Source organism: Peromyscus maniculatus, chromosome 13 (genome assembly GCF_049852395.1).
Source record: "Peromyscus maniculatus bairdii isolate BWxNUB_F1_BW_parent chromosome 13, HU_Pman_BW_mat_3.1, whole genome shotgun sequence".
In the NCBI taxonomy this organism is placed as follows: Eukaryota; Metazoa; Chordata; class Mammalia; order Rodentia; family Cricetidae; genus Peromyscus; species Peromyscus maniculatus.
Window position 1 is genome coordinate 44,837,967 of NC_134864.1, and position 13,653 is coordinate 44,851,619.

The 13,653-nt window shown below is 40.8% G+C and overlaps 1 protein-coding gene across 17 annotated transcripts in view; it reads left to right on the forward strand.

Moving 5' to 3' along the window:
- Positions 1–502: 502 nt before the first annotated feature.
- The window catches only part of Ikzf2 (IKAROS family zinc finger 2), a 158,663-nt gene continuing 145,512 nt past the window's right edge, over positions 503–13,653 (forward strand). For 2 of the 17 annotated variants that reach the window (XM_042260180.2, XM_076550189.1), the window contains exons 1-3: positions 504–776; positions 3,670–3,718; positions 4,539–4,643. In XM_042260180.2, coding sequence (XP_042116114.1) covers positions 3,685–3,718; positions 4,539–4,643 — 139 coding nt within the window. In that variant the 5' untranslated portion in view covers positions 504–776; positions 3,670–3,684. Of the gene's footprint in view, positions 777–1,160; positions 1,709–1,974; positions 2,134–2,552; positions 3,329–3,669; positions 3,719–4,535; positions 4,644–4,669; positions 4,873–13,653 lie in introns of those variants that run through there. The other 15 variants (XM_076550178.1, XM_076550187.1, XM_042260178.2 and 12 more) reach the window with 14 other exon arrangements.

Below are 13,653 nucleotides of genomic sequence, written 5' to 3' on the forward strand. Positions count from 1 at the left end.
TGAGCTCGGGGAAGCCGCGATCGTTACCTCCCGCGCGGCGAGCGGAGAACGTGAGCCCCGGGGACGCGCGCGCGCGCGCGCGGGTGGCGCCGGCGAGCGGGAGAAGCGGGGCGGAGCCGGCGCGGGGGGCGCGCGGGGCGCGGAGGAGGAGGAGGAGGAGGGAGGAGGAGAAGGAGGAGGCGGCGCGGAGCCGCGCGGCACTTGTCCTGTAATCGATTGCCGAGCGCGCCGAGCGAGCGAGCGAGTAAGCGAGCGGCCGAGCGCGCAGACACGCGCCCCCGCCCCTCCCGCCCGCCCGCCCGCCCGCGCGCGCGCGCGCGCTCGCAGGCTTCCACCGACCCGGGCGCTCGCACACGAACCCCCCCCAGCCCGCGCACGCGCGCCCCCGACAGGACAGCCCGCGCGGCGCGTCCCCGCCACCGCCGCCGCCGCCGCCGCTGCCGCTGCCGCCGCCGCCGCCGCCGCCTGCCCTCCGCCCGCGGGCGTCTGCGCGAGCCCGGGGCCGGCGGGGGAGATGTGCTCGGGCTCCGCCGGATCGGTTTCTCGGGGTTTGACCAGCTGTCCCGGGCTAACCCTGCTCCTCGCTGAAGATGGAGGAAGTAAAAACAGGATTACCCTTAGCTACAGCTCCACTGCCTTAGTTTCCACCACCAACTGCAGTGCACAAACACACGTTAGGCACAAGGAAAGAAAGAAAGAGAGAGAGGGAGAGGACACACTAACAGTAAACACAAACAAAAGGGTGATGGGATTATTTTACTGCATGCACGGCTGAGGTAAATCTCCGCTTGGCTTTTTTTTTTTCTTTTTTCTTTTTTGCGTGGGGGAAGAACAGCTCTTGTTTTATTTGTCTTCTGATTCATAGATTATATATCAATTCGTGTATGGTTTGCAAAGCGGGAGGGGGGGAGTGTTTTCAAAGTTAAGTGTAATTATATGGAATCTTGTTTGGCAGTGTGGTGTGATCGAATGACTTGTTGCTGTTAACCAGGGATGATAATAATATAGGCGCTTTTCTTTGGGGAGGAATGGGTCGTGGCTCTGATTAGGGGTAACGATTTCTGTAAAGGACGCTCAGGGAATCTGGTGGAAGATGATGTCCTTAATGTATGGTCCCCTCCTTGTAATCTGCTTCTGGGATGTTAATGGATTAATCAGTTCTCATCTCTATAGCTGTCATGGATTTGGACTTGTTTTTGCTTTGTTTTAACTTGAATTCCAAGAAGAAAAGATTGGATAGCCTGGCGTAAATTGCAGCTGTCTAGATACAAGGTGTTCTCCTGTTGAGATTGGAAACAAAACAAAACAAAACAAAAATAATAACAAAAAAAAAAACCACTCTAATGTGACACATGTATTAAAGCAGCAGTTAAATCGCTTTGACAGGTTCTGGTATGGGCGAGAGAGATGGAATGAAGATTTAATTTCTTTTTCTTTTTTTCTGTTTTGCCAGAGGCCACAAAACAGTCCTGTGAAGTTGGCCTAGGTTCCTTGCTGGGTTCTGCCTGACTGTCCCTCCCCTCGTACCCCCCCTCCCCTTTTTTCTTTCAGTTTTCTCGTCTTAGCTTTTGGTCGATTCTTAAGGAACCGGTGGATCAAGTTTTTTCTCTTCTTGTTAATCGCATTGCTGTAGCACTGACTGACCTCTCTCTCTCTCTCTCTCTCCCTCTCTCCCTCCCTCTCTTTTTTTTTTTCCTCTTTCCTGAAAGTACGTGGTGCCATTCCTGAGTGACTTTTCCTACTAGACCATCCCAAAGGGACGAGGGGGCGGGGGCGGGGGAGGAGGAGGACGAGGAGGAGAAGGAGGAGGAGGAGGAGGTTGGGGGGGAGTGTTCCTTCTCTCTCATTTCTTGGTTTTGTTTATCAGCCGATCTGTTTGCTGGATTCGGGCTTGGAATGACCCACCTGTAAAGTGCTTCCCTCCTCCTCGCCTTGAACTCTGCAGGGGGCTTGGCCTGGAGGGGGCCAGGGAGGGAAGGGGGGGGGGAACACAAAAAACTTCTTTCTTTCTTTCTCCGTTTCTCTTCAGCCCGACATTGTCACCTCCTCTTGGAGGGGTTAGAAGAAGCTGGGATCTCCCGACAGAGCTGGAAATGGTGATGAATGTTTTTTAATCAAAGGACAATTTCTTTTGTATGTACATTTCGTTTCTCCTTATCCCTTTTCTTTCTTTTCCTTCTCTGAGGGTTTAGTAACCAGTTCACTGATGGGGCAGACTTCTTTTGCTTCTAACTGACGCTTCTTTTCAGTATGGGTGTTAAATGTGTACATTTTTAAAGAGATAGACTCATCTGTAAGATCTCCGTAGAAACTGCTCCCCTTTTAAACTTTACGGATCCCTTTCTTTAAAGCCTTATGTAATCATAATTGAAAGAATTTGATAAGAGTAGAGCAGGTCGGGATTTAACTGCTATGTAGTTACTGAGGTGAGAATTTGATCTGATTATTCCATAAAGAAAGAAAGAAAAGTTTTTTGGGGGGTGGGGGGGAGGGAGGCTGGTGGTGAAGTGGGGTGGGGGGGAGAAGGGAAGTGGTTTTGGAGACAAGAAGTGAAGCTGCCTGTTTTCCAGTAAGTAATGGAGAAATTCCAGGAGCCAGGGCTAAATATACTTGGCGATCAATACAGAAATGGCTCATTGTGAATAATTTAGCTGCTGCTGCTGTGAGAGTTTTGAAACTAAAGGCAAAAAGGACCAGGGCCAAAGGGAAAAAAAATAAGTAAAAAAAAAAAAAAATTCTTTTCAGCTCTTGTCAATTCTTTAACTTTTCCCCTCAAAAGAATACAGTTAGATTATCGATCTTTTCATTATGGAATCAAAGCTAGGGGGTGTCGTCCCTTGCTGTTTACTTTTGTTTCTGGGGATTAAGTTCTGTTTTGTGTTATTGGTGCATGAAAACCATTCCCTCGTACTTGGGTCGAAAATGATCCCCTCGTGCACAGGCAGAAAGTTTCTGAAATGTTGGAAATCCGAATGTCTTAAGTAGGCTTGGCATTTGTCTCCAGCCATAGTCTGGCAGGAAATTAAGGGTACGTTGAACAGGTGCTTACACAGAATTTGGGGTAGGCTAAAATGTCAATACAAGCCGGAGAGTTGGCCAAACTCCTGCAAAAGTCTTCAAGATGCAGTCTAGCACTCAGTATTGTTGTTTTGTTTTGTTTTCTTATGTTTGTTTGCTCTCCCCTCCCTATTAGAACATGATGAACCAACTCGCAACAATTGTGAATAGAGCTGTCTGTATACTAGGGAAGTCCTCAAACGATAGTGTGATTGTGGGAAGTAGCCAATGGTCAAATGCTTAGATGGCAGTTAAAGTTGGCAAATTCGAGGTATACCCCCTCTGCATTTTCTTCTCTTTTTCTTTTTCTTTTATTTTTTTTCTGATAAAACAGGTGACTTTTGAGTAAGAGCGTCCTTCTTTGCTTGCTACAGTCATCTCACAGCACACACTTATCTTCCCTATCCTATCTCCAGCAGGGATCAGATCATTTGCAGAGAGTTCAGTGACTGGCAAATGAGCACACACAGTACACTGTAGCATGTTTCTTGGGCACAGGTTGCAGGAGCAACATGGACTAGCTGCTTGGGGCTTCCAATAAGTTAAGAATTTCCTGGCAGATACCTACCTAGAGGCATCCTTGGGTTAAGGTGGTAATCTTTTGTTTTACAGCACTTCACTTTGACTATGGAAACAGAGACTATTGATGGCTACTTAACATGTGAGTACTCATTCCCATTCATTTTCGGGGGGAGGGGAGGGGAATCAAGTTAGCTTCGCAGGTACCTGCATGTGAATTCCTGAGCCTTGAGTTTTTAGGACGAGTTTCCTGGTTTTATTTGCCAGTCACCATTTTACCTTTTAATGAACATGAGGAAGGATTAATAGAAGCAAAATATAAGAAGGAGGACATAGAAACATACTCATTTGATAAAGGGCATTATTTAGTAATTGTAGCTTACAGATCTTGAGTTTTCTAGTTGATTGTTTTCCCCACTTAGTTTGAATTTAGAATACATCCGGTCACAGATATATCTTCTAGTGTGGTGTCTACTAAAGATTTAACTGCTAGGTGACCTAATTTTCCAGACTCATAGTATGAAAGAATTAGCTTCTTAAGTTCATTTTTGTTTTTGCTTTTTTTTTTTTTTTTTAAGCAAGCTCTGTTTGAGCCATCCAGCTAACATTTTAGGAAATGTTCACTTTAAGTACTCTATATTGAAGAATTAAATTAGATCATTAAAAAAAAAATGTACTGTTTTCACTAGAACTATTTTGGATCTCAAATGCTTCCTATTCCCATTGACCCGTAAGAGTGTTTTATGATAATAAAGTTTGTTCATTTTTTTTTTATTATGGGCTAGTTTTTTTCTCATTTCATTCATTTACTATGTGTTTTATTTCTTTATAGTTTCTCCTAAAAGAAAAGCATGTTTCTTAAGCATTCAGTTCTGCATGCCCTTTGAATATGAGGCAGTCCGGGTAATTAGATGTTCTATGACAAAGAACAGAAACCAAAAGATTTTATTTTTTAAAAGCAGGTGACAATGAGCTTTCACCCGAAGGGGAGCACGCCAATATGGCCATTGACCTCACCTCAAGCACACCCAATGGACAGCACGCCTCCCCGAGTCACATGACAAGCAGTAAGTCTTCATTTTATGTTTTTTTTTTTTTTTTTTTTAAATTCTCAAATGAGAGAGATTTGAACTTGTCAGGTCTGTGGGGTCTGCTCACTCTGTGGTGTAGCGACTGCTGTAGCTTTTGCTGAGGGAAGAGCAACCCAGATTTATTTCCGTTCATAAACCATGAGCCTACTTACTAGTCTGAACTATCCCAAGGTGGCGTTTGCGAGCTGGTGCTTACCTGTGCCAGGTAAGAAATGTTAGGATTTGCTGACTATTGTTTCGACTTGAAGGTTCACACCTAGATTTGTTGTTGCTTGATAAAACATCGTAGAAGAGTGTCGTTTCCAAAGCCTTCTTCGTAGTTATTTAAAAAAAAAAAAAAAGCAGAAATTTTGTTGCCTTGGTATGAAGCTAAAACATCAGTGGTAGGATTGAAGTATTGTTTGCTTTTTCAAAACAGAGGAGGCAGTGTAAAAGGGTTAGAAGTGAGATGTCATTGACAGTTTGTGGCACTCATTCACATCCATTTCTTTAACAAAGGCGAAAGCAGTTTGTTTTAGATTGTCCAGACAAGAAGTAAGACTATTTGGAAGCATGTTTTGGGCTTGCAGGCATGGCAGTTTTGGCTCTTCTGGTGTTTCTGATATGGAATGTAATATACATTGTTGAGGGTATCAAAAAGGTAATTGGCCTGCTGTGAGTGTCTGATGCTTTTATTTGTTAAGATTGTAGTTGGTCTCTTAATGAAAATGTCTTATCAGATTAGTTAATTAAGTGCAAATGGTCTACGCCTCCTACTCAGAACAACTTGGGATGTTTCCTTTGCACTTTGGGGTATATGTTATGGTCTTAAGTAGAAAGGGCATGGCTTATATTAAGTTTAGTTTGATTTACAACTTTTCTGCTTGGGCGATATGTGAAGGAGACTATCTTTTCCTCTTTGGAGATTTAATAACTGAATAACCTAGTTAATTATAAGAATATTAAGTCAATTCTGGTTATCTGAAGTTCTCCTTTCTCGTTCTTTCTTCTATGCTGACTTAAGTTACTTGAAAGCTATAAACTTTATAATTAGTGAAGACCTCTGAATTCTAAGCAAAGGTTTATCAATTACCCTTAAATACATTTTTCACTTCATTACCTTCAAATGATTTTGGCTACTGACTTGAAATGGTCATTAAACTCTTTGACTTTATTTCATTTAAAAGTTTTCTTTCTTTTATGAATGAGGAAAACTTATTCAAAAAATTTCATTCTTGAGGTGGGCTTTGAAATCCCTCTATGATGTAGAAAGGAAAAAGTAATGATGTTGTTGAGTGATTCACGCTGAATTATATTGTTACTTCTCTTTTGATGGATATTGTAGCACTTTTTTATGCTTATTGATTTGAGAAAAGTTATATTACTGTAACAGTGTATAGAGATCTTGCACTTTAATATTTAATGTTAGTAGTACTTTGGTAGAATATGTTTTTATTTGTTAGAAACCACTTTTTCATAAAAATCTCTGGTAGGTTAAGTTAGATTTACAAGGAGTTTCTATTGTATTCTAGTTGATCTTTAGCTATTGTTAAAAACATTGAGTATGTAAAATAGGGAGTAACTGTTGATCAGACTAACCTGTCATCCTAGTTACCACCAGAAAATTAGCAAGAAAGTATTTGCTTAGTTGACCCTTCGTGGTCTGCTTTTCTGACTGCTTCATTCAAAAAGGCATTTTCCTTCTTTTTAAAAAATAAACATTGCAAAGTAAGAAAATGATTAATTTGGACAAATAAGAATTGCATTTCCCCCCCACACTTTGGGCTTTTCTCACCCAGCAACAGTAAATGTCAGTTTGGTAATTTTGTGGGTTTAAAAAAAAAAAAATGTATTAGCCTGTGGCAATTCCATGTTAATACAGTCTTTGGCTAAGCTCTCCGTGTTTTTAGAGTTGCTGGTTAAATATTTTGGCTCTCACTTCAGAGCGGTCTGTTGCATCCTTTATGTAGCCTCTATTTACAGTATCTAGGTTACCCACTTAGGTGTTAGATAGAGAAGATACCCATTTTTCCTCTCTGTGAGATCCAGGAGAATATCAGCATTGTAGACTGCCAAAGCAAACAGAGTTGGAGAAAGACTCTTGTCTGTTAATTAGAACAGACACCTAGAATCGGTCCCTGGGATGTTCGTAACTTGGAATAAATTTTGTATGTGGGGCCTGAAAATTCACTCCTATGTGAGATCACTCATTTCTTTCTCTGTTTACACACGCCATTGACTTTGATAAATGAAAATAACGTGTTCTCCGCATTAAAAGATATCTTCAAATATATTTCGTCCAAGTCCACTTCTTCCAAACGTGGCTTCCAAAGTTTGGACTGGGAGTATTAAAACTAGAAGTCAGTGTGCAAACTTTTCTGATAGGATAAGGTGGTGTCTAGTAAGTGGGAACGAGGGATTGTATATGTAACTAGGGGAGAGGATTCTATTTAAGTAGCATAAAGAAGAAGAAGAAGAAGAAAAAAAACCCAAACCAATCCATGATCTTTCATAAACTAGCATCCTGCCCCGTAGCACCAGTGAGGTATGATAGCCCATTTACTCTGCCTGCAGGAAAGGGGTCAGTATCATTATAAGTAAGATACCGATCATCAGTTTAGTGGCCTCAGTGACTGTTCTAAGATGAAGGGCATCTGTACACCGGGTGTCAGCTATGGCATAAAAACAGTGACAGCAGCCATCGTTATTTGACGATTAGAGCAGGGACGACTTGGGAGAGAAGGAAAAAACGTTATAATGCCTGACAGTTTGGGGCTTTAAAATCACGAATAAGATAACCTCCAAGGAAGTAACAGATATTGGTGATCCAGACGTCTTATAACGATCCCTTCCTGTGTTTTAGAGTGATTTTTCGAGGAACACGATAGACTTCTTCTTCTAGAATAAAGATCTCTTTGATAGGAGTGTGGACATTGTTGCCTGAGATCATTAGTGCCCATGTTGAGTTTGCTGACAATCTTCCGTGTCAAGGATGACAGTACGTGCCTTGACGGCTACTGGAAATACACAGTGTTAAGTGACTTTAGAAACAGAATCTGGAAGCTAAGAATCTGAAAGAGACAACTCAGACAGAATGATATAAAAATAATCTGTACTGTGTTTTGGCCCGTGAGATGAAACTTACCTTGTGACTCAGTTTGTTTCTGGGTTAGCTTGCTCCTAATTCTTGTATCCTTGCCAGAGTATCATTTTCAAACTATTCTATACTTACGGCTGTCTGTTTTTAACATTTCATTAAAAAATAGAGTTACTAATTAATTTATGTGTATGTATGTGCTCATGCCATGGCGTGCATTGCAAGGGCACGGGAGAGTGGGTTGGAGTCAATTCTTCCCTTCCATTGTGTGGATCATGGCTATTGATCTCAGGCCACCAGCCTTGGCAGCAAGCTTTTTTTTTTGCCCCCTGAACCATCTCATTAGTCTTTGAGCAATTTTGAAGGTTCAAAATTCATATTTTTTCCCTTACATCTACTTTTAGGCCAATAAATGCATTTTCGGAGCAGGTCATACCTTAAAGAGTATGGAAATACAGTGTGGCTTAAACTTTGTTTCTATTACTTTGAAGCTCAGCCATGCAGTCACTACTGTTGATCGGCTTGATGACCAGGTGGCATGTATGGAATCGGAAGAAGTAGTAATTCTCGTTTTACAGGGCTCTCACCAATAATCAGGTCAGGGAATCTAGTTTATTCTTTTCATAGCGCTTTACATTCCTTCTTTTCATAGCTAGTTTCCGTTTTTAGAACACAGTGAGGCAGACGTGTATTCCGAGTTCTATTTCTCACATGTGAAAATTGAGGCTGGAAGAAACCAGTTGACCTCTCGAGCCACTGAAGGAAGACGAAATTCTCAGAGCGGGGGGTATTATGTTGAGGGTTGGTTAGCTAACTCTTGTCTCTGCCGTGTCAGCCTGTGATGGTGTCTGCTGTGTCCAATGTTGACCCATGTTTTAGTGACCCCCAAAAAACAACAACAACAACAAAAAACCCAAGCATTTTAGAAGGAGAGGAATATTGGTATGAAGATGGAGAGGTGTCAATATTCTTGTCAAGCTGCCCTCCAATGTGATTTGTGTAATATAGCTTATTATGGGATTCCCTGGCACTGAGTTGCCTTCTACAGCTTAGTTTGGCAGTCACCCTTGGGTGCATTTCCATAGGTCACACCCTAATGTAACACCAGCTGAGCTGGATGTAAAGCCTAGCTGTTTGGACTCATAGCAGTGAAGTTGTGTGTGTGTGTGCGCGTGTGTGCGTGCGCGTGTGCGTGCGCGCGTGTGTGTGTGTGTGTGTGTGTGTGTGTGTGTGCAGGTGTATATATTGACATTTAGTTCTCATTTGCTAGAAAATTTAAATCAACAACAAAGAGCTCCGATATAATGTCTTGACAGCTATCAGAGATGAGTGTCACGACTGTATCAAAAGGAGAAAGAAAGGGAAAAAAAAGTTAAAAAGGAAACAAGTGTTAGCATATGCTTGCAGGTAATTAACAGCAAAACCATTGTGGTCCTTCCTCTACACCTCATTCCAGCCTGGCTACTCTCTTTCATTCTATCTTTCTTTTTGAAGGCTGCTTAGAGATGAGAATCAAGGTCTTGCTTGGGAAAACAAGGCAGCTTTCTGTAGAAAGGTTATGTATCTGTTGAACTCTGTCTGTCCTCCTTGAAGGACTTTTTTCTCTTTTTAAAGGTAACATGATTGATAAGTTCACCGGGAATCTTCCTATAAGCCATCATGCAGGAAGACACCAGGAACCAATGCTTCTCTTCCCTTTTGATAAACTGATATATTTTGAATATTGATGTATTTTGATCATGTGATATTATGGAAGATAAGTATCCCCATCCAAAAAATGAAGCAAAATACATTGCTTTTTTTTTTTTTACTTTTTCATATTTTATATATGTATATGTGCATTGGGTTGATAGTATTTCCCCTTTGTGAATAGAGACTCAGAATATCTCTCCTTTGAAACTGATAAAGGATACTTAGGAGTATTTATGAATTTCTTTCTCCTTACAATCCTTATCACTGCTGGATTGGGTGGAGGTAGACTTGTACATGTTATTGTGGGTACACCAGGTGCTCTGATGATGTGAGAAATGCTTTCCATATTCTCTCCTTGGTCTTCACACTAACTCTCTGAGGAGGGGAAAGAATTTCTGGTGTGTGAGCGTTCACTGATTTATGCTAGAATGCTTGCTTTCCTAATAACCTACTAACTTCCCCTAACTTGAATGCGAAGTACGGCATTTCACATCACCTCTCTGAGCTCCAATTTCTCACCTGGAATTTGGGGGTAACTAAAACCTACCCTACTTTGCTGTTTTGATATTTCAATGAGGTAATATATGAAAACTGCTCAGCACAACTCCCAACACATGGTTGGATCTGATGAAGGGTCACTGAGATTGTTGCTCAGGATAGTCAAGCTATTTATTTATTTTTTTATGTACAAATGACTCACAAGGAAAAGGGATTGTCTTCAGATCCAGATCTGTTTGAAATCTGGGCCTTTTGCTCTGGCTGTTTACTGCATGGGGCCACGGAACAGAGGCAGCATTTCTGATGATTTAGTATAAAAATGGAAGAAAATTATCCATCACTTGGTGCATCTATAAAGTGTTTGGCTAGAAAGTAGTCGAGTTGGCCTATGTATTGGATTTTTCGTTTAGTGGTTTCAGTGTTCATAAGTAAAGGTTTTTCATTTTGGTATATGTAGAGGTCTTTGTTTATCATTGTGCTCCAGAGAAACCAGTCATCAAGACAGCAAACAGGAGTCGGGCGGCGGTGGCGCACGCCTTTAATCCCAGCACTTGGGAGGCAGAGGCAAGTGCATCTTTGTGCGTTTGAGGCTAGTCTGGTCTACAGAGTGAGTTCCAGGAAAGGTGCAAAGCTACACAGAGAAACCCTGTCTCGAAAAACCAAAAAAGAAGAAGAGGGAAAAAAAAGACAGCAAACAGAAAATCCTAATGGAGTCTTCTATCCATGTTAATCATCAGTGCTTTCCTGGAGTCCCCATCTAAGCCTTAGTCTCATCGAATGCTTCTGCATTCAGTACGATAAATTCTTCTATCAAAATTTATTTTATTTTCAGTTATGAATATGTCTATATGGGGATAATCGTGCCCGCGTTCAGGTGCCTGCGGAGTACAGAAGAGAGTGTCAGGTTCCCAGGAGTGGAATTACAGGTGGTAATGGGTTCTGGGAACCAATTTCAGATTTTCTGCTAAAGCAGTATGTGTTCCTAACCACTGAGCCATCTCTGTGTCCCAAAGTGCCATAAATTCTTATCTCATAATCACTTTATCATCTACTTTATACATTTTTGGTGTGATAGTTTAATTGTTTGAAGTCAATTAAAAATATGATTATTAGTCTTAGACGGTTGACATTTTGCTTTATTATTCTAGTAGACTAAATTAATACATGTTTGCCTGTTGTTTTCTATAAGGTGAGGTGAATAGAGAGGTATACTGTTTTTCTCCTGCAGGAGACAGACAACAACTTATACTCAGTATCATCTTGTAGTAAGATGAGTCTTGATTATAGGTGAGAAGTCATACGATTTAAGAGGGAATTTTTTAGAGAGAAGCTGTTTTAGCTGACATGTAGTAAGTATAAAGGACTTGAGGAAGAAGTGAAAGACTTTCATTAAATGGTTACTCCCTGCGAGGGGTGAGAAATAACATATAGCATTCTGGGAATGAGAAATGAGCAAGTTGGTATTTCTGGAGTGTAAAGTTGGCCTGTAGGAATTTGAAGTCAAGAGATGGCTCTGGAGAGGTAATCAAGGTAGGACACTGGGATATCTTGTATGACAGGACATCTGGCTTTAACTTTTAGTGGAGTCCAGGGTGCTAACAAAGCAGGTGGCTTCAGTGTTTTTGATTGACGTGGGTTTTAGTGGCTGTAACATGGGGGTCGGAGGCACAGGCTGTGGATAGCCAGTCGGGGCATCTCTATCGGGCTGCTGTAATGATTAAGTGACAAGCCATGAGAGCTGGTGGTCATGAGTTGAAGAGGCAGAGAAGGATGTGGGTCGCATTTTAAAGTGGGCAAGACTTTGACAGTAGCGTTTAGGAGATGGGAAGTTGAGCATGATCCTTAAGTTCTTGGGTAGACTGGGGTGCGTCCTGTATGTCGGCAAAGACAGGGACTACTTAGTAGAGCTAAGTTATTGGGAAAAAACTTCCCTAGATTGAATTTGGGAGGTGATAGCAGTTAGCAGGGGGACAGGCTAGGTTGAAGTATGAAGTCTTCATCAGTGGCAATTATGCCTTTTCATTTCACTGTTTTGCTGCTGTATTATTTTAACACTGGTGTTTCTTAAAAATTCATTCATCAGTAATTGTTAAAATTTTGATCAGTGGCCTTACTCCCTCAATTATCCCATTGAGTAAAAATTCTCTGTTAAATTGGACCAGCACGTGATTTTGTAAACCCTTTGCTTAACAGAATCTTTTTTATTATTCTATTTTCAGAAGTTAACTGATGGGATTGACTCACTGGCTTTTAAATAAAATATCTGAGCCCTTTTCTTTAAAAATTTTGTGGTGTATTTAGTATTATAAATTATATTTTAAAGCTCTAAGCCAAATATGTGCCATAAATCCAAATGTTTATATTCTAACGAATTGCCTTTATTCAGTAACCTGTATCTTTCTTAATAAATAGGTAACTTATAATATGACTAATTATTAGCTGAGTGCCACTCACTTTTTTCTGCATAGTCAAGGAATTTTAGCATTCTAATCCAGATTCTTTTTCAGAACTTTGAGATAAATATGTAGATACCATATGTATTGTTTTTTAAAAAAAATATATGTATAATATTACCTAGGGAATAATGTGCTACTGCTAATACCTTAATTAACATTCTTATTTAAAAATATGTATTAGATAATTTGATTTTAAAATTGTAATTTACTAAGATGCCATAGTCTATATGAATGTTAATAACTGGCACACCTGAGACTTCCTTTATGTAAGGAATTCAGAACTCTGTAAAATGGGTATTTCATTGGTCTAGCAAACATTTATTGCACACTTGCTTTATGTGATAACATAGCTGATATTAAGGAATGGAAAACGATGAGGAGTTTTGAAGAGGGCATCTCTAAGGGCTTCAGTGAATTGCTATTTCATTCCATAACATAGGGCCTGCACTCCCCTTGGCTTGATCAGATAATTTCTCTCTTGTGAACTGACCTACATGGGTGAGGGGTGAAGGCCATTGGGAGAGAGTTACAGATTCAAGTACTTAATGGCCCAGTGTATTCAGCCCCACCATAGAGAGAGCGCTGCTGCCCCTGCGAGGTGAAGCTCTTCCATATGATTTCTTCTCCTTTAAATGGTAGTGGATTTAGGGTGCCCAGCTCTGGTTTCAGTGAAAAGCCCCCAAATAACAGCAGCAGCAGCAACAACAACAATTTCTTCCTCCTCCTCCTCCTTGTCGTCTTCTCCTATCATCCTCAGCTAACACAGCCAAATTCTATCTATTCCCTACATTAACACATGTAATCAAGTTATAAGCAATACTTGCTGGCCTGGGATCTATTCATTTTCTTTAATGTGATTTATATCTGCCTTAAATTTGTTAAGTGTTGATTTTAAAACTTAACCCCATAAAGGCAATCTTACCTTGCCTGTAAAGGCTTCCTCAACTCCCATCGTCGTAAATTTCAACTTGGATTCACGGAAGCATTGACAGGTGAATGTGGTCAGCAGTTTAAGAGGCTTACTGCTGCTTTAGGTGAAGATGAGAAAGAGCTCTGACACTTGGAAAAGTCGCCTCCAGTGAGCTCAAGATTGAAAGAACAAAACCAAAAGTATTGATTCCCTGGAACCAGTGACATAGTCTGACCATTGCAAATGAGATTCTCTCTCATAATTATAATACTTGATGTTAGCCATTATAAAAGATATTGTAAGTATTGAGTATAAATGACAGAATATTTTTAAAGCATTTATTTGTATCATGGG